Source organism: Mytilus californianus, unplaced genomic scaffold (assembly GCF_021869535.1).
Source record: "Mytilus californianus isolate M0D057914Y unplaced genomic scaffold, xbMytCali1.0.p SCAF_15, whole genome shotgun sequence".
In the NCBI taxonomy this organism is placed as follows: Eukaryota; Metazoa; Mollusca; class Bivalvia; order Mytilida; family Mytilidae; genus Mytilus; species Mytilus californianus.
In genome coordinates this window covers 9,561,985-9,588,118 of record NW_026262637.1, presented here as the reverse complement: position 1 = coordinate 9,588,118, position 26,134 = coordinate 9,561,985, and the positions used below count along the sequence as shown (strand labels likewise).

Here is a 26,134-nt window from a genome sequence, read left to right as displayed (position 1 = left end):
GATCTGTCGAAGAGTTGTCACTTGTTTAGACGTACTTATCCTATAATTATTTCTGTGACTGCATCTTACGATCCTTTACGATAGATAATTTAGCTAATCTGCAATCAATTCTATCTTCTTGCCTAATATATCATGTACTGTGATCCAACTCTAGATTCTACTTTCGGGGAAAGGTAACACTAGGCCACCAAAAGCTGAATTTTTAGTTCAGTCTAGGTGACCGAGAGGTCTAGAGCGCTGGACACAGTGCAGGCGTTGTCTCGATATTCCAATAGCATGAGTTCGAATCCCGGCGAGGGAAGAACAAAAATTTGCTTCTTCAAATTTGCAGATTTAACATTGTTGGGCTGATATTAAGAGTAATTATATATATACGGTGTTGTCGTAGAAGTATGAAGTAAAAAGTACAGGTAACAGCCTCGGTCGGGGAGGAAGTAAAGAATCGCATCTACTATAACATTGTTTTGTTGATTTTCTAGGCACCTTATATATAGATATTGTATTTTATCGATCTAAAAATGCTATGATATAAATTGTACTCCTAGAGTAATTCATTGAAAGGTTTTGCTAGATATAAGGAAAAGAAAGGATCCTTTTGGATGGATGTATGTAATTTTGTTATGTTCCACTAACTAAAACAGAGAGTGTGCGTATATTTATATACCTTAAGCTTTTACTAAGTACAATTTTCTGAATATAGATTGCACAAAATAGGGTCTTATCACAACCCGTCCATAACAAAAATATTCAATACTTGCAATATGTTACAAATATGAACACAAAAGAGAAGAAAATTGATAAATATACGCTTTATTACATTCACAAAGCAGGTATTAGGATATATAATCTGTTTTAAGTATTTTATATGCATTAAATTGTTACAATCATATACAACAACTGTATCCATAATCATTTTGTAGAAGCTAGATAAGCGTATTCTGACTAGGACTTGAATAAAATCTGTTTTACGGAAAATTCAACATCAAAAGGTTAGATTAGCGACACAAAAAATGTTGAACAACTTTTGGTTATCAAAAGCAGCTGTACTTCAGACGTTGTAGTGTAGATCAATACATTTACAACTTCATGCTTTTTACAAATATTAATCTCGTAAATAATGACAATGGCAGTTTCTTCAATTAGTTCTATCCAAAACGGACGTGAATTAGAAGCCTTCATCAGAGACCATGTCCAAACGGATGACGCCTATAGAACTGTCTGCAATGGAGTTATTAGAAATATCAGTGAGATATTAAAGAATAACATTAAGGGAAAATATAGACCAGATGAAGTCTTAAAGGTAAGAACAGTTTATTTGATAAAAGAAATATCTGTATTTCCTTCTTAAAACAAAAAAAAATGCCAAGATAAACAGACTGGCTTACATTTATTACTGATACATAATTAAAATATACTGTCAATGAAATAGCCTTGTTTTTACAAACATGTTTGGTTTTTTTCAAAATGTTAACCCGAATAATTAAGCCGTTATAATTCGCCAACACCTATCTATACAAGAAAATCTAATGATTCGTATTATCAAAAAGTGTGTCAATATTGTTTTGCTATTACTAAACTTACTAAAACAAGATAATAGAGATAATATCTCGAAAAAAAACTTTTCCAATTACGGAAATTAATGATTTATGATCCTTCTTCCATGTTTTTTGTCACGACGCTTGTTAATTGAAAATTCACTAGTAAAACACTTACATCTAGAAATTGACAATGAGGGTCGGTTGAAAACAAAACTGCACGACAAAAGAGATGATTTCAGCTTCCCAATTGTGAACTTTCCATTTCTATGTAGCGACATTCCAGCAGCGCCTGCATACGGGGTATATATCTCCCAATTGATACGATATTCCCGGGCTTGTATTTCCTATCATGATTTCCTTGATAGAAGGGTTGCTGCTCACAAGGAAGCTATTAAACCAAGAGTTCCAAATGGTGAAGTTGAAATCGTCCCTTCGTAAATTTTACGGACGCCATCACGAGTTGTTCATAATCAGATATAGATATAATATTAGATATTTTACAGTGTTAAATCATTGCTGTTCAAATAAATCGCCTTAGTGTATTTTCAAAATGGTCATACGCTTTAGTTTTCCTGTCTGAAAACTCAACAAATTGACTGAAAGCAGAAATATAAGAGGATATATGTAATGTTTACAGAAGAGATAGCACTGGTACAAAATAATAGAATATATTCCAATAAATAAAAAGCATAGAATTATGGGGTGCATGAATATAAAAAGGAGAATAATGGTCAAAAGTTTGATAATAGTGATAAACAGATTAACAAATATAGGAACTCAGAAATGACGAACACCACATCCTCGTCCTCATATTTGAATATAAATAAAAATTTATTTACTACAGCTTATGGAAGCAGCTGTTATTTTTTTTTTTCTATCTTTTTCTTTTGGGGATATGACCCTCATATATGTGTTAATAGGTGAGATTCTGGTATTTCTTATCAAATCTCTTATGTTTTTTTTTATACACCTTGAAACTTCAGATGAATAGATAGAACTACTGTACCTATTTGAAATATACAGTTGGGTGCAGACCAAGCATTACATGTAAACGGGCGGAATAAGTTAACGCGGCGTTTACTCGCGTGCACTTCAAGTAAACGCCGCGTTAACTGTGCGTTAACTCAGAAATTTCAGTAGACATAAAAAGTAAACGGGCGTTTACTTTCGCGTTTACCTTCGAGTTAACGCAAAATCGGCGCGTCTTCTAATTTTGTAAAGAGTAAACGGGCGTTTACTTTCGCGTTTACTTCCGCGTTAACGTGAAAAAGGCCCGTCTTCTAATTTTGTCAAAAGTAAACGCACGTTTACTGTTTGTAGTAAACGCGCGTTAACGCAAATTGTCATCGTATCCTGGATACACTGACCTTAAATATCAAATGATAAAGTACATCAAAATTAAATGACCATTTTCGATAGACATTAACAGTTAATTAATAATGTAATAACACCTCTTAAATTAATTGAAAATTGATCATAGTAAATTTCTTTTTTCCGCACAAACAAACAGTTCAAGCATGTCCTTCTTTTATTAAAATAATTAAATCATCAACAAAATCCAGCATTTTTCACATCTCACACTGTCCGACTCAGGATGACTCGTTTAACAAAATTAATTGACCTCATTAACCAAAAATGATCATATCTGCACTTCATCAAGTAAATATATATAGCCGCTCAGTAATTCAGTTATATTTTTAGGTCAGGAGGGACTGTATAATACAAATGACAGCAATATTGGAAAACAATGACTAAAAAATTTGGTTCGCATCAATTTATAGTGCCAGCATGTCCTGTTTTTATTCAAAATATTGAATCGTAAACAAATATCAGTAGTTTTCAAACCTCAGACTGACTCGTATAACAAAATTATTTTTCCGCATCAACCAAAAGTGACCTAATTTGCTCTTTTTTATGTAAATCTTAAAGTCGCATACTAAATCAGTAATATATTTATATCAGTATGGATTGTATAATACAAATGACAGCAATATTGGAAAACAATAACTAAAAAATTTTGTTCGCATCAATTTATAGTGCCAGCATGTCCTCTTTTTATTCAAAATATCTAATCGTAAACAAATATCAGTAGTTTTTATACCTCAGACTGACTTGAATAACAAAATTATTTGTCTGCATCTACCAAAACTGACCATATTTGCACTTTATCAAGTCAATTTATATAGCTGCACAGTAATTCAGTTATATTTTTTGGTCAGGAGGGACTGTATAATACAAATTACAGAAATATTGGACCACAATGACTAAAACATTTAATTCACATCAATTTATAGTGCCAGCATGTCCTCTTTTTATTCAAAATATCTAATCGTGAACAAATATCAGTAGTTTTTATACTTCAGACTGACTCGTATAACAAAATTATTTGTCTGCATCAACCAAAACTGACCTAATTTGCTCTTTTTTATGTAAATCTTATAATCGCATAGTAAATCAGTTATATTTTTATGTAAGGATGGATTGTATAAAACAAATGATAGCAATATTGGACCACAATGACTACAAAATTTTGTTCGCATCAATTGAGAGTGCCAAAATGTCCTCTTTTTATTTAAAATATCTAATCGTAAACAAATATCAGTAGTTTTCATACCTCAGACTGACTCGTATAACAAAATTACGTGTCTGCATCAACCAAAACTGACCTAATTTGCTCTTTTTTCTATAAATCTTATAGTTGCATAGTAAATCAGTTATATTTTTATGCAAGGATGGATTGTACAAAACAAATGATAGCAATAATGGACCACAATGACTACAAAATTTTATTCGCATGAATTAAGAAAGCCAAAATGTCCTATTTTTATTCAAAATATCTAATCGTAAACAAATATCAGTAGTCTTCATACCTCAGACTGACTCGTATAACAAAATTATTTTTACGCATTAACCAAAACTGACCTAATTTGCTCTTTTTTATATAAATCTTAAAATTGCATAGTAAATCAGTTATATTTGTATGTAAGGATGGATTGTACAAAACAAATGATAGCAATATTGGACCACAATGACTACAAAATTTTGTTCGCATGAATTAAGAAAGCCAAAATGTCCTATTTTTATTCAAAATATTGAATCGTAAACAAATATCAGTAGTTTCCATACCTCAGACTGACTCGTATAACAAAATTATTTGTCTGCATCAACCAAAACTGACCTAATTTGCTCTTTTTTATGTAAATCTTATAATCGCATAGTATATCAGTTATATTTTTATGTAAGGATGGATTGTATAAAACAAATGATAGCAATATTGGACCACAATGACTACAAAATTTTGTTAGCATCAATTTATAGTGCCAGCATGTCCTCTTTTTATTCAAAATATCTAATCGTTAACAAATATCAGTAGTTTTTATACCTCAGACTGACTTGTATAACAAAATTATTTGTCTGCATCTACCAAAACTGACCATATTTGCACTTTATCAAGTCAATCTATATAGCTGCACAGTAATTCAGTTATATTTTTTGGTCAGGAGGGACTGTATAATACAAATTACAGAAATATTGGACCACAATGACTAAAACATTTAATTCACATCAATTTATAGTGCCAGCATGTCCTCTTTTTATTCAAAATATCTAATTGTGAACACATATCAGTAGTTTTTATACTTCAGACTGACTCGTATAACAAAACTATTTGTCTGCATCAACCAAAACTGACCTAATTTGCTCTTTTTTATGTAAATCTTATAATCGCATAGTAAATCAGTTATATTTTTATGTAAGGATGGATTGTATAAAACAAATGATAGCAATATTGGACCACAATGACTACAAAATTTTGTTCGCATCAATTGAGAGTGCCAAAATGTCCTACTTTTATTCAAAATATCTAATCGTAAACAAATATCAGTAGTTTTCATACCTCAGACTGACTCGTATAACAAAATTACGTGTCTGCATCAACCAAAACTGACCTAATTTGCTCTTTTTTCTATAAATCTTATAGTTGCATAGTAAATCAGTTATATTTTTATGCAAGGATGGATTGTACAAAACAAATGATAGCAATAATGGACCACAATGACTACAAAATTTTGTTCGCATGAATTAAGAAAGCCAAAATGTCCTATTTTTATTCAAAATATCTAATCGTAAACAAATATCAGTAGTTTTCATACCTCAGACTGACTCGTATAACAAAATTATTTTTACGCATTAACCAAAACTGACCTAATTTGCTCTTTTTTATATAAATCTTAAAATTGCATAGTAAATCAGTTATATTTGTATGTAAGGATGGATTGTACAAAACAAATGATAGCAATATTGGACCACAATAACTACAAAATTTTGTTCGCATGAATTAAGAAAGCCAAAATGTCCTATTTTCATTCAAAATATTGAATCGTAAACAAATATCAGTAGTTTTCATACCTCAGACTGACTCGTATAACAAAATTATTTTTCTGCATCAACCAAAAGTGACCTAATTTGCTCTTTTTTATGTAAATCTTATAAACGCATACTAAATCAGTAATATTTTTATATCAGTATGGATTGTATTAAACAAATGACAGCAATATTAGAAAACATTAACTAAAAAATTTGGTTCGCATCAATTTATAGTACCAGCATGTCCTCTTTTTATTCAAAATATCTAATCGTAAACAAATATCAGTAGTTTTCATACCTCAGACTGACTCGTATAACAAAATTATTTGTCTGCATCATCCAAAACTGACCTAATTTGCTCTTTTTTATGTAAATCTTATAATCGCATAGTAAATCAGTTATATTTTTATGTAAGGATGGATTGTATAAAACAAATGATAGCAATATTGGACCACAATGACTACAACATTTTGTTCGCATCAATTGAGAGTGCCAATATGTCCTGTTTTTATTAAAAATATTGAATCGTAAACAAATATCAGTAGTTTTCATACCTCAGACTGACTCTTATAACAAAATTATTTGTCTGCATCAACCAAAACTGACCATATTTGCACTTTATCAAGTCCATCTATATAGCTGCACAGTAATTCAGTTATATTTTTAGGTCAGGAGGGACTGTATAATACAAATCACAGCAATATTGGAAAACATTCACTAAAAAATTTGGTTCGCATCAATTTATAGTGCTAGTATGTCCTCTTTTAATTCAAATTATATAATCGTCAACAAATATCAGTAGTTTTTATACCTCAGACTGACTCTTATAACAAAATTATTTGTCTGCATCAAACCAAACTGACCATATTTGCACTTTATCAAGTCCATCTATATAGCTGCACAGTAATTCAGTTATATTTTTAGGTCAGGAGGGACTGTATAATACAAATTACAGAAATATTGGACCACAATGACTAAAAAATTTGGTTCGCATCAATTTATAGTGCCAGCATGTCCTCTTTTTATTCAAAATATCTAATCGTAAACAAATATCAGTAGTTTTTATACCTCAGACTGACTTGTATAACAAAATTATTTGTCTGCATCAACCAAAACTGACCTAATTTGCTCTTTTTTATGTAAATCTTATAATCGCATAGTAAATCAGTTATATTTTTATGTAAGGATGGATTGTATAAAACAAATGATAGCAATATTGGACCACAATGACTACAAAATTTTGTTCGCATCAATTGATAGTGCCAAAATGTCCTGTTTTTTTCAAAATATTGAATCGTAAACAAATATCAGTAGTTTTCATACCTCAGACTGACTCATATAACAAAATTACTTGTCCACATCAACCAAAACTGACCTAATTTGCTCTTTTTTATGTAAATCTTATAGTTGCATAGTAAATCAGTTATATTTTTATGTAAGGATGGATTGTATAAAACAAATGATAGCAATATTGGACCACAATGACTACAAAACTTTGTTCGCATCAATTGAGAAAGCCAAAATGTCCTGTTTTTATACAAAATATTGAATCGTAAACAAATATCAGTAGTTTTCATACCTCAGACTGACTCGTAAAACAAAATTACTTGTCCTCATCAACCAAAACTGACCCAATTTGCTCTTTTTTATGTAAATCTTATAGACGCATAGTAAATCAGTTATATTTTTATGTAAGGATGGATTGTATAAAACAAATGATAGCAATATTGGACCACAATGACTACAAAATTTTGTTCGCATCAATTGAGAGTGCCAAAATGTCCTGTTTTTATTCAAAATTTTGAATCGTAAGGAAATATCAGTAGTTTTCATACATCAGACTGACTCATATAAGAAAATAATTGGTACGCATCAACCAAAACTGATTATATTTGCACTATATCATGCTAATCTATAAAGCTGCATAGTAAACTAGTTATATTTTTAGGTCAGGAGGATCTGTATAAAACGAATGACAGTAATATTAGAAAACAATGACTACACAATTTTGTTCGCATCAAGTTATAGTGCCAGCATGTACTCTTTTTATTCAAAATATTGAATAATAAACAAATTTAGTGTTTTTATACCTTAGACTGACTCATATAACAAAATTATTTGTCCGCATCAACCAAAACTGACCATATTTGCATTTTTTATGTAAATCTTATAGTTGCATAGTAAATCAGTTATATTTTTATGTAAGGATGGATTGTATAAAACAAATGATAGCAATATTGGACCACAATGACTACAAAACTTTGTTCGCATGAATTGAGAAAGCCAAAATGTCCTGTTTTTATACAAAATATTGAATCGTAAACAAATATCAGCAGTTTTCATACCTCAGACTGACTCGTAAAACAAAATTACTTGTCCTCATCAACCAAAACTGACCCAATTTGCTCTTTTTTATGTAAATCTTATAGACGCATAGTAAATCAGTTATATTTTTATGTAAGGATGGATTGTATAAAACAAATGATAGCAATATTGGACCACAATGACTACAAAATTTTGTTCGCATCAATTGAGAGTGCCAAAATGTCCTGTTTTTATTCAAAATTTTGAATCGTAAGGAAATATCAGTAGTTTTCATACATCAGACTGACTCGTATAAGAAAATAATTGGTACGCATCAACCAAAACTGATTATATTTGCACTATATCATGCTAATCTATAAAGCTGCATAGTAAACTAGTTATATTTTTAGGTCAGGAGGATCTGTATAAAACGAATGACAGTAATATTAGAAAACAATGACTACACAATTTTGTTCGCATCAAGTTATAGTGCCAGCATGTACTCTTTTTATTCAAAATATTGAATAATAAACAAATTTAGTGTTTTTATACCTTAGACTGACTCATATAACAAAATTATTTGTCCGCATCAACCAAAACTGACCATATTTGCATTTTTTATGGAAATCTTTATAGTTGCATAATGAACTGTCACTTAAGTCAGTAGTTCCGGATGGTTTGTATTTAAAACAAAACTATAATATTTAACGGCATCATCCAACACTGACATGACTGATTAAAGTAGTTTATAATGAAAAGTACGAGTTAACGTATCCAAAGTATAAGAAGTTCTCTTCTTGGAAAAGTGTACTGTTAATATATTATGGCAGTTGATAGATTTCGTTTGTAGCCTAACGTCCAGGGGCAAATATTTTTTTTCATGTTCAGAACGAGTATATTTTTCGGACGTCCCAGATATCATTTATAATCGTTATGGATAAGTCTGTCTCGATCGAACATTTGGCAAAACAGAATCTTAAATCATGTAAATCCAAGGCAAACAAGGTGAATCACGATTAAAAATCCATGTATTAAATGCATAGAGTTATATTTAAGAAGAGACTGTTAAAAATGGGGAACGAAGCAACGTATACCGTGATGTTTATATCCCATCATATACAAATATTTATCCGATGTGTTGGATAACCTTTCTATTTGCCTCGATATTTGTACATGTAACTTTTGAAAAGAAAATATAGAAAATCTGCTACTCGGGAAAATTGTTGGAACTGATTTTTTGTAATTAATAAAAGTTAATATTCGAATTAAAAGTGTTTTTGAATTGTTCTGGTTTGAAACACTTGTACATAAAATATTAAGATACAAGTCGTTTTAATTAAAAATTAATGTACAAATGAACACGAAGTTTATTTCTTAATTTACACAATCAGTTAACGCGAAAAGTAAACGCGCGTTTACTTTCAAGTGCACGTAGAAATACACTTGTGAAATCTGTAGTAAACGCCCGTTTACTTTTAAGTGCACGTAAAAATAAACTTGTGAAATCTGAAGTAAACGCCCGTTTACTACTGACTAAACGGACACATAGTAAACACCCGTTTACTCGGGTAGACATTAGAAATTTCCATTTTGACCGCGTTAACGTAATTATAGTAAACGCGCGTGTACTAGTAAACGCGAAAATTGAAGTTCCCTAACGAAATATGTGCACGCGGCGTTAACCTGCGTTTACTTTATGTAATGCTTGGTCTGCACCCAACTGTAGCAAGCATTTTTTTCTTTTATTTTTTCTCTTTTTTTTCCTTATTTATAATATTTCATTTAGACTTAAATAATGCGATTTACAAGGGCTATCATACCTATTTAAAATTAATCTTAGGGAGTTGCATACATGTGTTTTGGGCATTACGTAAACAGTCAAAAAACAACTTACGAGATCAGTTCAAAAATGTTATAAATGCTACTTCCGTAGTATTTCCAAGATATTAAGGTATGCTATAAATATAAAATATTGATGTAGACACGAGCCTCTTTAATTCAACCTCCTGATAATTTTCAATAATTAGATGAATGTGTTGTGACATTGTTAAATACATGTGTTAGTTCAATCATACAATTTCCCAATGATTTTAGATAAAGACCATACGCAGGAATATCATAACTAACATAAAACGAGGGCAGGCTTTTAACTTACTCTAATATATGCCTTATAGTACGGCGGCTTCGTGAAAAATTGTGCACATCCTGCTACAAGCATGAAACTTGGCACAAAGCTTCCTGTAGTATTACTCTTTGATTTGAGATAGGGAGGCATTTGAAAAAAATGTCTCACTTCCGGTAAAATTCAAAATGGCGGACAGTATATTTAAATCAGCCCAATATCGAAGGCTGGTATGTGAAAAGGTGTTATAATCATGCTACTATCATTATATTCGGCACGAACCTTTGTTATGTGCTACCTTTGGATACATTTAGAGATTATAAGTCTTTGGAAACCCTACTTCCGGTAAAATCCAATATGGCGGACATTGTACTAAAGTAAGCGTATTTATTTTGGAGGGTAATTGAAATGTGTTTGAATGTATTGCTACTATCATCATATTGTACAGGAACCTTTCTTTGGTGCTTCTCATGGATACAATGTATAGGTCATATGTCTTTAAAATCACAACTTCCGGTTATATACAATATGGCGGACATAAAAATATCAATTTTTAATTTTAATATTCCTCTTTTTTCAAAATGTAAAAAAAGTGTTTTTTTGGTGCCGGTCATTAAACTTTTGACTTTAAGTAATCCTCAAACCAATAATTCACTATTATGTTTAAAATGTTTTAATACAATAAAAAACAATATGGCGGAGATTTGAAAACTCATTCTGTATCTTCAATGTACAGTTTTGGATAGATTGATTAAAAAAGAATAAAGTCACTAAAGTACTAAAACATCTTTAAAATTACTAATATATGGCCGCAACACATGTCTATTCGCAATCACCACTACAAGCACATAAAGCAGTGCACGGGAGACCTGATTTTCCACATTTACAACGACCGCCGCATTCTTTCTTACATCCACAATGTACAAGCTCCTGACAAGATGACGAGGCCTCAGAAAGAGCTGTCCAAAAGGGTTCCCATTGATCATCTTTGTCCCTTTGCCATCAATAAGCGCCTGGACTAGGAAGCAATGGAACCAATTCTAAGCTCGTTCTCCATACACACCCGCCTTGGTATATTGCACGTTTTACATGCTGGAAAAGACTAGATCGAGTCGGCGGAATAGCCTCAATTAGTCTTCCCTTTTGCGCAAACAGTTGTTTTCTTGCTTCATTAACCCCATCTGATGTGTTTGTTCGATCGTACATTAAAACCACGTATCGTTCTATCAATGCCATTATTAAATTCATATCTGGTGATGTAGGCTGATAAATCATTATGCTGAATGCTAAAGTCACATCTTCAAATGCCATCCATGTCTCCCACGCAGTTTTTCTTCCTTTTCCAGCAAACAAAGATACGGTATCACAACCGGTAAAGGCATGGAACACAGGAAGTGTGTGTGATATCTCAATGCCTAGTGCATTTGAAAGGTCATGAATAGATATGTATCTGAAGCTTTTTCCACTCCCAAACGCAAGCCATAGTTCGTCTACCCCAATTTCACGGAATAGCGAAACAGCAATGACAGCAACATCAGTATCGACTGTTCGAATCATGACTCGTTTTAGTCCGTGTTTCACTGCATCAGACACATGCACCATGATTCTAGTGTCAGCCTCTTCATGTGAACATAATGTGCTAAACTTGAAACATCATCATGTGGTGGATAACATAAAACATCCAGAGCATTTGTTGCTACAACTACCTTTTCCGCAAAACTTTGTTGAGCAAGCTGCTGTGAAAGAAAACTAAAAAGTTCTTTCTTATTGTCATCATCTCTCAGAAAACTTTGACAATTTTGAGGAATTTTATTTTTACCCTGGACTCATCTGCGTATTCCCTTTCTCCTTTTGCTTCTTGTGGCAGCTTTCAAGCTGTTGTCTATGTACGCATCCCAGACTACATCCACTCTTGCTACAGTTTCCATGTGTTTCCTAATGTAAGGACAGAATATCAAATCAGCATATTCGTCAAAGGTACGAGATGTTGATGGTTTAAGCATATTCACAATTGCTGCTCCGTCAATAACTAAAACATCCACCTCAGGGACATCACCTGTCGTTGTTGTCAATGGTTCTTAACACTTACTGAGAAGATCCGATTTGGTTCCGAGACGCATTTTCCCATTCTGGCTCAATGCTGGCAGATTTATATTGTTTTCATGAGCAAAGAAGTCTTCCAAGTCGCCACCTCTTGTCTGACAAGATATATAAAGTCTTGAAAATAACGACACATCACTTTTCAGTATGCTTATTTTGTCCTTCATTGCCGAAGCAGTCTTCCCATGAGGAGTTCTAAGTAATGCCATTGCATTTTTCTTGATTGGTTCAAAAATTGGAACAGTTCGTTTTATCAGTCTGTCTTCTATGTACTTTTTATACTGTAATTTACCGATCTTCTCTATTTTGCTGATAGTATCAACGACAGATGTTGATGCTATATCCTTCGTATCAAGGACAAGCAAATCCTGACTGTCTTCCATGAACGGATTCCCTAATTCATCCATTACTTCTACCATCGACCAAACATCCTTCAAAAATGACTTTTGAACACTAGTCTTATCTTCAAGGCTGATTCTAGTAAGTGCATCTATGTACAGTTTAAAATGCCCTTCTCTTATGGCTCTGATAAAAATGAGCGCAACGTATTCAAGTTTCAGAGTTGTAAACCAATAATGGAACTGAGGTCTTTCTGTAGACATTTGCAAGCACCACTCCTCCATGTCCAGTTTATGATCAACTTCCTCATTGTCAGTGTATTCCTGGTAAGCAGCCTTCAGCAAGATGAACAAACAACATGCAGATATCTGATGAGCACGTCTCGTCCATGTTACGTGACTAGCATTCAAAAATGCCTCAGCTTTTCCAGAAGATGCAACATTGGCTTGTGTCAGCACAGTTGTCCAGATCCTTCCAACCAATCTCCAATGGTCTTAAACGTTGTCATTTCAATATGAAGTCCACCGAACATTACTATGAACTTGTTTTCACCGTAGAGTTCTGGCCAATTCAATAGACCACTTTCGAGTTCATCCTTCACCGGAAAAAACTCGTCAATTATACGCGCCTTTATGACGTCATTTACCAGATAGAGGGGATCGCCTGTATACCTGCACTATTAACGTTCATCTAGCGTCTTAGTGATCGTCATTGTGCAGGATAAACTAGAAATAACGTTTGTTTTGTAAGTACTTAATCACAATTTCCTAATGACAGCAGTGTTTATTGTCAATTATGAGAATTTAATTTGCCGAATAATTCGTGCAATATAGATTATAATTTTCCTACCACTCGCTCAACATTGGAACGGAAGTGACGATGCCCCTAAACGCACGAATGATGTTCACTAAAACCAGAGTTTTTGACGGAAATGCATCGAACTCGAAAGTTGTTTATTGCATTTGCTTAGCAACTGTAAACAGAGGTTGGTCAAACGCTATGACTGGATTCTGACCAGGATTTAACGCATCGACACTAGTCTTTATAACATCAAATGAGTGCTTTATCATTGCCATAGATTTAGCCTCTTCTTCAAAGAGTGGTAGAAGTGCTGATACGAATGGTTCAAAATCCTTGATAGGTTCGTGTTCTGCATGATAGGCTCCCTAAGAAACCAATGTCCTTTCCTCCATATCATTTTCCTTTGAATTGGCAACAGTTTCAAGCCACCTGTATTCGTTCTGAACTGCTTCTTGTAAGTCATCAGTACATCCTTTACATGCACTATCTTTCACAGGAATAACAGGTACATTTGTCTTCAAAACAGTTGGTTTTACAACAGCATATGAATCAGGCAAACTTTCAGTCACTCGCCCACCTTGGATGTCCGTTAACTGGAAATCTATTCGCTGTTGTCCATTCATTTGACTAGGAACATGTTGGAAGAGAGAAATTCCTGTTCCATGGAATGAATCTTTTGCTGTCGTTGAGCTAGGGTTATGATCAATATTATCTACGGCGGCAGTGGTGAAAAGGCCTATCCATAACGACGGAGGACAAACATATCCGTCTCCTTGAAACTGCTTACAAAGTGTATTGGTAAGAGATCCTGAAACTGATAAAATTCGATCAATGATACCAAAATTTACCAAATTTGAATATTTTTATCTGCCATTTTTTTATTTTTCCGGAAATGCGGTATTTTTATAAAGTTCTGCTTAATATGATATCAATAAGAGACATAAAAGAAAGGTTTGTGCCAAATTTGATGCAGTTATGTTTAGTAGTACGCCTTTAAACATACTTTTAGTCGAAATTGACTTGAATAGGAGATGATGTCCGCCATTTTGGATTTTACCGGAAGTGAGAGCTTTTTTTCAAATGCCTCCCTATCTGAATTAAAAGAGTAATGGTTGATGAAGGTTTATGCCAAATTTCATGCTTGTAGCAGGATGTGCACAATTCTTCTGAAATATGCTTGTAGCCGCCGTACTATTACCCTAACACATGTCAAACTCCTAAATCTCACCCTAAATTAATAAGTGGTTCCCTAAACTTCCCAATGAAGCCAAAAACGAAGATGCAATATTGTTATATTTCTTTATCAAATACTTCCAAATTGTCGGAAAAAATCACCTAAATACAGATAAATTGGTCGCACCTATACCTACAAAATATAGTTGTTCTTGCTCCTTATGCAATCAACAACCAATCAATTATTCCATCTTTTTTCTGTTTTGGGGAAATGAACCATACCTTTACAATAGGTTCAAGAAACATTTCCTTCTTATTACAACGTTTAACTCCTCTGAAACTACATGTACAATTGGCTGTAAAGGCAGACAAAATTGTATGCATCGACCACGATTTTTGATATATCCTATTTATTAACATATAAATCGCTCACGGGTCTGTAAAACGCATTGAATATCTGACAGACACAGAGGATGTATATGTACACATGTATTTAAAAGACATTTTCAACTTAAAACATTTGCACACTCTGCTCAATTTCTAAAAACAAGATATGTTTTGTGCATAGCATAGTTAGTGCGCCACTAATGTTAATTTTCATTTGCCAACATTTAACTTTTGACACATGTCATCGACCATTGATAATAAAAATCTTACATAGACATGCCTTACTCATTTATAAATAAGTGCACTCAAAGCTACGTTTTTCGTAAAATAATTCGTTAATAACGCGTTATATTAAGATTTGCCCAACGGTACTAATACAAGATGGAAAAGATGGACTGATTAATGTTGATCTCTTGATTTAATCAAAATCTTGAACCTCATCAAACAAAACAAAACTCAATACTCTATAAACGTGGCTGCGTATCTATCCATTAAAAGTCGAAATGCAATAGTTTGTATAGATACATATAAAATAACAGGAAGTACTAGCAGTTTAATAAAGGGCTTTTCTATTATTTTATATATAGTTATAGATCCAATGTGATTTGACATCAACATACTCGAATTTACATGAAATATAAAATATACAGTGTTGGATTGTGTTCAAGAGAATATTTGCCAAAAAATGACACATAGTAAAAAAGGCATATCAACTCCAACATTGTCCAAAAACCTGTTTCCCTTGGAAAGACAATGCAATTCAATGACATAAGGAAAAACGAATTTATTTATTCTCCATTTGCCAATATTATAAGACACCTCGTGAAACGCAGTATGGTCCCGTTGCATGACATAAAAAGGGAAAATATAGAAATATGAATAACACCTCCGAAATAGCATCCTCATCTGTAAATTGAACCTGGTCGTTACGTAGTTGGAGATGACACCCCGATCCTTATACAAGGCACCTCGACACGATATCTGAACTATACATCAAAACGTAGACCTCACAGATGGATGCATATCCATACGGTATTTGAACCATTCCGTTTCGTAACCGGACTTCTGGACATAAAACCTTAGGTTAAAACTCGAGATTCATTTATAAAAAATACTTACTATATCGGGGTTTTTGAACTGAATGAAGCGTGAAAACTCCTTCATCCTCTTAAAGGCTGAAAACTAGGGATGACTTCTGGTCATGCATGCGCAGTAGAACCATTCAAAAAGGTAGCCTTCATGACTCTCTTCGCGTTCACCCTTCTGATATCACATGCACAGAACATGTTTCCGGTCACAAGGATAATGTAATTTCTGGTTTATGTCGCAATAAGATTACTAGTAATCATGCCTCTACCCCCACGGAACTCTACAAAACGGACTGAGCTGTTGCATATATACTACAATATCGTCATTTCTATATTCAGACTGGATCGACAGCAAAAGGGACGGCTATTAAAGGGAAATCAGATGTAGATTTAGTTTTCTTGTTGTCAAGCAGCCAATATCAATCTGTGGATCAACTGCAAAATGACTTACAGGCAATCTTGGTGTATATAAGAGATGCACTTATCCCGTTCACACAATACCGGAATGCGCAGGTACATCAAAGAGCTGTCTCTTTCGAAATAGCGTGTAAAGAACCAGGGACTGGTTATGGCCATCTTATAAATGTTGACATTTTACCAGCTGTTAACTTTGGATATTTTGGTAAGGATAATCGTCTTTATATTATGGGAAAAAATTTGATTGTAAATATGTTTTGTATACACTTCCTTCACAAAATTTATCATTAATGAGTTGTTATCACATTTGACAATAATGTCATGACTTGATTTTCAGCTGATATTAGGAGTATCCACACCCAAATGAGAGGAACATCAGAGGAAAAACGTAATCTATACACCCCTTCTTTGACAAAATGGCAGAGAGAATTTGTCAAGAGACACAGAACCGAGCAACTGAAAAAGTTAATTAGATTTGTAAAGTATTGGAAGAATGTGTCTATTCAGGTATCGTCAATAAATTCATAAGTATTGTATGATTGTTACGACGAAATAAGCACAGTGTCCTAATTGCATAAAGTGTAAAGTTTGTAACTCCCAGTTGATACTATATTCCAAAGCTTGCGTTTCCTGTCATAATTTCTTTGATAGTGGGTTATTACTTTCAATAATGAGAACTTTTAGAAATTTTTGAATATTTATATCTTTTTAAAGACAAACACGTGTCATTTGTCGACAAAGGGGGAGGGTAATTATGAAATGTATTTAATTGATTTTGAATATAATTGTATATTTAATGAACTCAAAAGTATTCTTGAGAAGGTATCATATACTGTATATTAAATTCGAAGACTTGTAATTTTTTAATATTTCTGAGTCGCATAATAACAATGTCATTAATGTATTCACTTACATCTTGTAACAATGTATGTACATGATGTATGTACTGTAGTTTGAAAACTAAAAGATCAATAAATTTTTTTTTTAAAAAACATAATGATGCTATTGAACCAAGATTTTCAAATGTTAAAGTTGATTTTGTCCCGTCAGTCCTTGACTTTTTTGTCTCTTCGTAGTTTTTTTTATTGGTTTTTTTTTTATTTTGGCATGGCATAATTTGTAAGTTTTGAATGTCTTCTTCGTATCTGTTTGAAAAAAAACCTTTAATGACACTGACACAAAAATATGAAATACAAACAATGTATATGTTAACAGTATTGTCTAATTTTAGACAAAGTAAGCTCATCACAGTGCCTTAATTGTAAAATGTATAAAGACTTTTTCACAATTATGTCAGTCCTGTGGATACATCAATTAGGAATAAGGTCTGTCAGTGCATTGCAGAAATATTATAGGCAATGTATTTAGTGTATATTATAGCTTGTAATTATCGTAATTATGTGGCTAGAAAATAACCTTACTTCCCTTTTTCCTTGGTATATCGATATCTGAAAAGGTATGTATGTGCCTACAGCATTTTTGGAATAAATCTTATTTGTGCCATCAGTTAAGAATGCTAAATATCCTTAGCCACAATATACATATTATACCTGTAAAAGCGATTATATATACTTTCTTTTCAATCGGAAGACAAATTAAGAGGATTTTTTCGGGTTGGAATATTAATGTGACATTTACCTTAGGTGTTTTGCTCGCACATAAACATTTTTGGATGTAAAAACGAATCGCCGCACCCATGTTTCCACTTTATATGAATAGAATTATTTACTACGCTAAATTCATAGACAATATTTTACAGATTGTTCGTATATACTCGCGGCAAACGTTTGATTACTAAATAATATGCAATTTTATTTATTTATAAAAATAAATGACATTATATATTGTAAATTTGAAAATTATTTTGAGAGATGAAACAATATGATATTATATCATATTTTTTTTGTTTTCATATGATAAATATTTTAATGAGCTATTTTCTTGGTATGACTTACAATAAACATAACGTAGGATGATACTTGCAATGCTACATTAGACATTTCTGCTGAAATTAGTTAATGTTTACAATTTAACTTTGAGATTGCGCATAATTCATAAATAAATGGTTGTTTATTTTGACAAATGGATATGACCTAATCAAAATGGAGGTTTACGTCATTGAGGCAGTAATCCGACGTCAAAATTACTTAAAAACAGCTAGAACAAATATCCTTTCTTTGAAATATATGAAAACATAAAAGTGCTTCGTAAATACCTATAAAATCCAAAAAACAACGCAACGAACGAACGAACTGTTTAGTTTAGTTTTCAGATGAAATTATTATCAATAATTCCAGTATCCGGACTAATATTATTTTTGATAAACTGGTTTTTATATATGGTCATAAATACAGTAACGAAAAATTTTCAACTTAACTTTGTAATTGCTAAAACCTTTTATTATTGTAGACATCACCATCCTCTTTTGCTCTTGAGCTACTGGTCATTCATCTTTGGAGTCAGGACGGTTCTCCTGTACATTTCAAGCTACCAAATGCATTGAAAAAAGTAATGGAAACAATAGCTGTTCCTGATCGCATTAGAGTTGAATTCGTCGGAGAGTATTACAATAAGGAGTTTCAACAAAGGTAAAAACTAGTGGTATACTAAAAGGAAAAACATAGAGGTCATTTGAAAATGACCCTAAAATTCATAGTAATTCAAGTGCAAAAAACATTTGTTTAATATGATTTTGATAACGTCGGACAATTATCATGTACATAGGTCATGATGTAACAGTGACGTTTCAATTGTCTCCTTTCGTAATACACTATACAATTGAGAATGGAAATGGGGAATGTGTCAAAGAGACAACCACCCGACCAAAGAGAAAATCCCGCACCCGGAGGCGGACTTCAGCTGGCCCCTAAACAAATATGTGTACTAGTTCAATGAAAATGGACGTCACACTAAACTCCAAAACATATAAATGAACTAAAATTAAAAAACATACTAGACTAACAAAGGACAGAGACTCCTGACTTGGGACAGGCGCAAAAATGCGGCAGGGTTAAACATGTCTTGTGAGATATAAACGCTCTTCTATACCTCTAGCCAATGAAAAATAAACAAACACACAGCAATACGTACAGTCAAAACTCAGTTTAAAAGAAATCCGAGTCCGATGTCAGAATAGGTAACAAAAGAAATTTAGCAAAATGACAACGATACATAAATTAACAAAGGACTACTAGCAGTTACTGACATGCCATCTCCAGACCTCATTTAAACTGGTTGAAAGATTATGTCTTCATCATATGAAAATCAAGCACAATCCTTCCCGTTAGGGGTTTAGTATCATACAATCGCAAAATGTATGAGAAGAACATAACCCGTATCATGCCAACATCTGGTTTTAGAAATGTGTTTATTTCCGATGCAAAGACCCTATGAGTGAATCAATATTAATACCAAAATATGTACTGTACTAGACTGTACTGATTTCTGTGAAAGAGTTGTCGCATTATAGGTAATGTACAAATAAGAAGATGTGGTATGATTGTAAATGAGACAACTCTCCACATGAGACCAAATGACACAGAAATTAACAACTATAGGTCACCGTACGGCCTTCAACAGAGAGCAAAGCCCATACCGCATAGTCAGCTATAAAAGTACCCGAAATGACAAATGTAAAACAATTTAAACAAGAAAACTAACGGCATAATTTATGCATATTTTAAGGTTTTTCTTGTCGTATAACACATCGAAGAGTGTCAGGATTGATCAAATGAGGGAAATCATGACAACAAAAGGTGTTATACGACAAGAAACACTTTAAAATATGCATTATTTGATTTATATACTGTATACTAATATTATTATATGCAAAGATTCGCAGGAGTGTATCCTATTTTATATATCACATTAAAGTGGGACATTTTTTTCTTGTGCGTTTTGGTTTAGATTCGTCATAAGGCTCATTTATAATGGGAAATAAAACGCACTAATTGATCTTTATTTACCTATGTATGGATTTATATATCCTATGCAGTTGTATAGGTTTCTTTAAAAAAAACATTGATGTGAAGGTCTTGTTTAAAAATTAGATAAAATATCATTTTACCTACACTTGTCTTTTTTTTTAAGTTCTATATATATACCATTATATAACGTTTACAATGTTGAAATCTCCACTTAAAATGTTTGATAGTTCTATTCTCCTGTTTTCAATTGTAATAATAGTACTAACAACACAACCGTACTCATGTTTTTTTTTTTGCTCTTTACCTATGGAAATTGCCTCGGGGGATTGTACACTTGTGTCAGGTCATTATTTGGTCCGATTCTAATGCAAACTAAAGTTTGTAAAAACTTCATTTGATAGTAATCGTGTGATGTTGCTAATTGGGGGTTTTCGAAACAATTTTCCATCTTGATTATTCCTTAAAGGTTTAACAGAAACAATTCTTTACTCCATATAACAGATTGAAATACTAGTACCAGAGCAAGTGTTTAAAGCACAATTATGCGATTTATTTATTTTTCTATCCTGATTTTCTTTTTTTGAAGAACAAAATGTATTGCGAGGCTCAAGATAGAAATCAATTAAATTGAATAATATAAAAATAAGAAGATGCGGTATGATTGCCAATGAGACAACTCTCCATCAAGTTTCAAATGAAGTTGATGTTAGCAATTATAGGCAACCGTTTGGCCTTCAACAATGAGAAAAACCCAATCCGTATAGTCGGCTATAAAAGGTTCTAGATGAAAAATATGAAACAATTCATAAAACATTATAACACCCACTTTCTATAAAGTAAACATAATAAATTACTTAACAAGTGACTTGTATTTTTCATATTCAGAAACAATTGTTTTATTTCTTGCTTCATGCAAATTACGGTAATATTTTGATTGATTTGGACAGTGATTATTAACGTTTATAACTTAAACTAGGTAAGAGAGTTTTATTTCACCATATATTTGAGCCGTTGGGCGTTGTTAAACCTACACGCATGAGAAAAGAATATTCAGCTTTATTATGATCGGTTAAAATTGGGTCCCATGTCCCTTAAATCTCTCCAGAAAATACCAATTTTTGACGGAATAGAAGTCAGATAATGCATATATATTTAAACCTCAAAATATGCATCATCTATAAAAGATATAAACTATAGAAATCGCTGTCCAGTTATAATAAGAATATATCTATGACGAAAGAAAACAAATTAATTGTTACGGTGTAGAAAATATACAAGTCACGTTGTAAGTTATTTATTATATTATTTTATAAAAGGTTGCTATGTTTTTTTCTCTTGTTTCATGTCATCTATACCGCAGATTATGTTTAAAACAACTTTAACGAACTATTCAGAATGATTGTTTACTTTCTTTTGTCTAACAATACAGTTTGTTCTTCAATGATTGATAATCAGGATAGAATATTATAACCCCACACCCATTATGAAGTACCTTACGGTCTGATAGAGGAAAATGTAAAAACTCAAGAACTGGCTTGAAGAGATCACAAAATCGTAAATTTATCCCGAAAAACGGACAAAAGTATGATTTCCAATACAATGTGGACCAACAAGATTGTATACTTAAGTTTTTGAAAACTCCTACACATGAAATGTGATAAAATTTGGCTTGTTTGAAAGGTGTTATGAAATGTTTTGCATTATTAGATATATCTCACACAAATCCCTTTATTGTAGCGAAAAAATAAACACAAATTATTTGTTTCGAAAATTGAAATCTGCGTTAACGACGTTAATAAACTGAGGAAAGGATTGTTTCTGCCTAAAATGTTTTTAAAAATAGAAAATTGAAAAGTAAAACCCCAATTGGTAACAACACACGATCACTATCAAATGAATAGAAATGATTTAGTAAACTATTGTTTGCATTTTAATCAATGAAAATAATGACAGGCCATTATCTTATGCCTTGAAGTTCATTTCATTGAAACTTTATTTCGTCTCGGTTGTTTCTTCAAAAGAATGACCTGTCGTGCTGAAAGAAACTAACTCCATATAGGTATATAAGAATACCGGGTAAAAGATACAGATCACAATATATATGTTAACGGAATTATTCGAAGACAACATTCAAAGGACAATACTCACGAAATAGATAAAAAGCAACGAGATAAATATACGGACAAATAAAACATTAACTAGAAAACACCTGCGAAATCGCGGGCATTTAGAGCGTGGTTGAAAGTATGTAAACTGTTGTAGGATGATTTTTTGTAAAAGATTTTATGACTGGAGAATTTCAGGAAAGGTATCAAAAGTCATATGTACTTGTGGACACTATGGTATTTTTTTTTAGCCCTCCCCCTTTTTTCCAAAGTCTGTTATTTTTTGTTTTCTGTTAATTTGATTTATTTTCGCGTTTTTCTGTATACTATGAACATACAGTCTATATAATAATATATCAGTGACCGCCGTGGATAGTAAACTTGGAATTGATAGTAAATAGAAAATACACTTTATTTATAGTATATGTATGATCATAAAATACAGAAAAACGCGAAAATAATTGTCCTGTCCCCAAGTACTTATGAAAATTATGTGTTATTTTAAAACTGTCTTAAACGGAAGTCTTGTCTATGACTTAAACTCCGTCCGATGACGAAAATAATATCCTGACGTCTTTATTTTCGTTTTCCTCCCAAAATAACCCAAACTGAATAATCATAAGCGAGGATGACAAATGCAACTATGCATGGTACCTATAGGACACAGAGGCATGATGATTAATTTATTGTGGAAGGAAGAGAAGCGACACACAAAATGAGGTCTTCTCATTTAATAGTATAGATAAGTAGCGAAAAAAATCAATGTGAAAGTTTCATTAAATACAAGAGTCATAGTGAGTGCAATGAAAGGATAAAAATTATCTTTCTTTAAATTCTAAACAATTCTTTCTTGAACAGTAGTCATGCACCCATAGTTTTTTTTTATATACACGGTTATTTTACTATCGAGCATTATGATATGATAATTGTGTTTTCTTAACATCTACATTAAAGGAAAACAACTTTATAGTTTGCCTTACATCATATATTGAAGGATATCAACACTGTCAAAACAAAACTCTTTTTGAAAAGAATGATTTTTTCTTCAAATCTTTACAATCAAACGGTAATCAGTGAATTTTATCGTTAGTATGATGTAATTAAAGTACCCTACTAAAAATATTTTGCATTGGTTTAGAAGACAAAATCTACAAAACTTACACATAAATGTGCATTGCGTAATTGGTTTGGTAAATGGGTTCTCGGGTTATTCTAGGGTTTGGGGTCACTTGATGTTTTTTGTTTTTTGTTTAAAGATATATAATTGCACCTGTAATATTTTTTTCCATTTTTTCCTATTGAGTACGTACACGGCATAAATAAAAAAAAAAGGAACGATTTTTTTTACGTTTGTAGGTATGCTGTACCATATATCATAGATCCTGTTAATCCGTATTCAAACGAAGCTGCAAAATGTCGCTGGGATGAAATAAGCCAAGCGGCAATCACATTCCTACAGAAACCCTTGATGAGAAGTGCTACTTCTAAATTTGTCTAACTTAACTTTGAATATATCACATGAAATGGAAACTACACTATAAAACTCTGATTTGCATATTCTTTTGTACTTTTAATTGATTTTATTTGCGTAGGTTGTTTTACACCAACAGTTGGTATTTAATATATTGCCATGTTAAATCCATCAATGTTGTGTAAATTGAATTAAAAATGACAACAGCAGTTGAGATTGCATTCCGATCGTCAATCGTAATACAGGTGCTCGTGTATAAGATATACTCATACAGGGACAATTTACAAAAGTATTTTAAGACGTGTTCTAAGACATATCTTATGATGAAATTTAGGACAAACATAGGACCATCCTATGATACATATTAGACTGTAAATCAAAGCTGTCCTCAGATAGTCATATTCAGGATGGTCTCATGACAATCTTAGTTATATTGATAATCTATTTTAAAGCATCATTTTGTCTACTACATCAGATAATATATCTAATTTTCTTTAACAATAACCCAATGATTATTAGAGTAAGAATGATAATACTATACAAAGACAAAAAATACAAAATACAAAATACAAAGTAGTTGAATAAATACAGAACCATTATTCATCATCAACTTGTTCTATTAACTTTTTTTTGTGGTTGAGTTTTATGAAAATTGTATAGAGCCACATATTTGGGCCCTGTCAGAAAGAACATACAAGAAAGTAGTACATATTTTAAACAAAATAGTTCCTACACATAGCTGTTACTTTGTCAATAAGTAAAAAATTTGAGCAATTTTTGGTATCAAATGAAAATTTAAGCACCTGGTACACTTGTTGAAAGTTTCTTTTGAAATTAAAAAAAAATATATGAAATTTGAATAGAAGGATTTGTCCTGCTGCTCAGATACTAAGCACCTTTTTTGTAATACCAAGTCTCTGGAAACAAGTGCGCTCTAATGTGCAATTAAAGGCATGCTGAATTTTTCACACAGGTCAGGATAAGGTATAGTTTTGACATGAAATGACTGTCACTTTATTTAAACTTAAGACAAAATAGATATGATTGCTGAAATTTGTATATTTTAACATAGAAAGAAATGAGGCTTTACATTAACATATCAAAGATACCCGACTTAAACTGTTATACGCCAGACGTGCGTCTCGTCAACAAAAGACTCTTCAGTGACACTCGATTCCAAAAGGTTGTAAAAGGCCAATTACAGTTGGTGGTTTTATCTTTATTGTGATATTTGAAGACTTTTGGTGAAGTGTAATGCGATTGGCAAACAAATTTTTTTTAAATGTATTGTTGCTCTCGGGATATTTGAAAAATAACAGTTTTGGTACGTCGCACATACATGTATATGCAGCATATTATTTTATTTGCTCTTTTTATGGGAATCAATAATAGCAATTACTTATTATATTCAACATGTAACATTTGATTTAAATCGTTAGAGGCATTCTTCAGACAAATTTTACATGTACGTATCACACGATAACTTCACGAGAATACATTTAACTGACAACGTATATTTCATAAGATACCGTTAACAGGATTAATCTAATTATATTTAGAATAAAAAACAATTCTTAAGATCATCTTAAGACATTCACTTTGATGTCCTTACTTTACGATAAATTCTAGAATTTATCATGGTTTAAGACACTTTAAAAAACATCACCTAAAACTAAGATATGTCCCAAGACCAATTTTGGACATGTCTGAGTCCTAGTTAAGTAAAATATTGGATAAGACAATCTTAAACATAAAATTAAATTACTAGTTAAACCTAACGTTACTTGTATCTACAGTTAGCAATATATTAGGAACGTATATAATCCTGCCCCAAGGTAACTCTAAAAACAGTTTATTATTGTATTTGTAATCATTTTCTAAAATTGTTATAAACGAGTTATCCATATCAATAACTCATTACGATTTACCTACTTTAATTTACATTTATATATCATATTTTTGTTGGTTTTTTTTACTTTTGTTTAACTGTTTTTGTTG

At 32.1% G+C, this 26,134-nt stretch overlaps 1 protein-coding gene across 3 annotated transcripts in view; it reads left to right on the top strand.

The window, feature by feature from the left end:
• The window catches only part of LOC127725357 (2'-5'-oligoadenylate synthase 1A-like), a 308,747-nt gene that overhangs the window by 270,029 nt on the left and 12,584 nt on the right, over nt 1-26,134 (top strand). The window contains exons 1-5 of one of the 3 annotated variants that reach the window (XM_052232292.1): nt 898-1,300; nt 16,557-16,839; nt 16,972-17,141; nt 19,044-19,222; nt 24,022-24,225. In XM_052232292.1, the coding sequence (XP_052088252.1) occupies nt 1,118-1,300; nt 16,557-16,839; nt 16,972-17,141; nt 19,044-19,222; nt 24,022-24,163 (957 nt within the window). In that variant the 5' untranslated portion in view covers nt 898-1,117 and the 3' untranslated portion in view covers nt 24,164-24,225. Of the gene's footprint in view, nt 1-897; nt 1,301-16,556; nt 16,840-16,971; nt 17,142-19,043; nt 19,223-24,021; nt 24,226-26,134 lie in introns of those variants that run through there. The other 2 variants (XM_052232288.1, XM_052232291.1) reach the window with 2 other exon arrangements.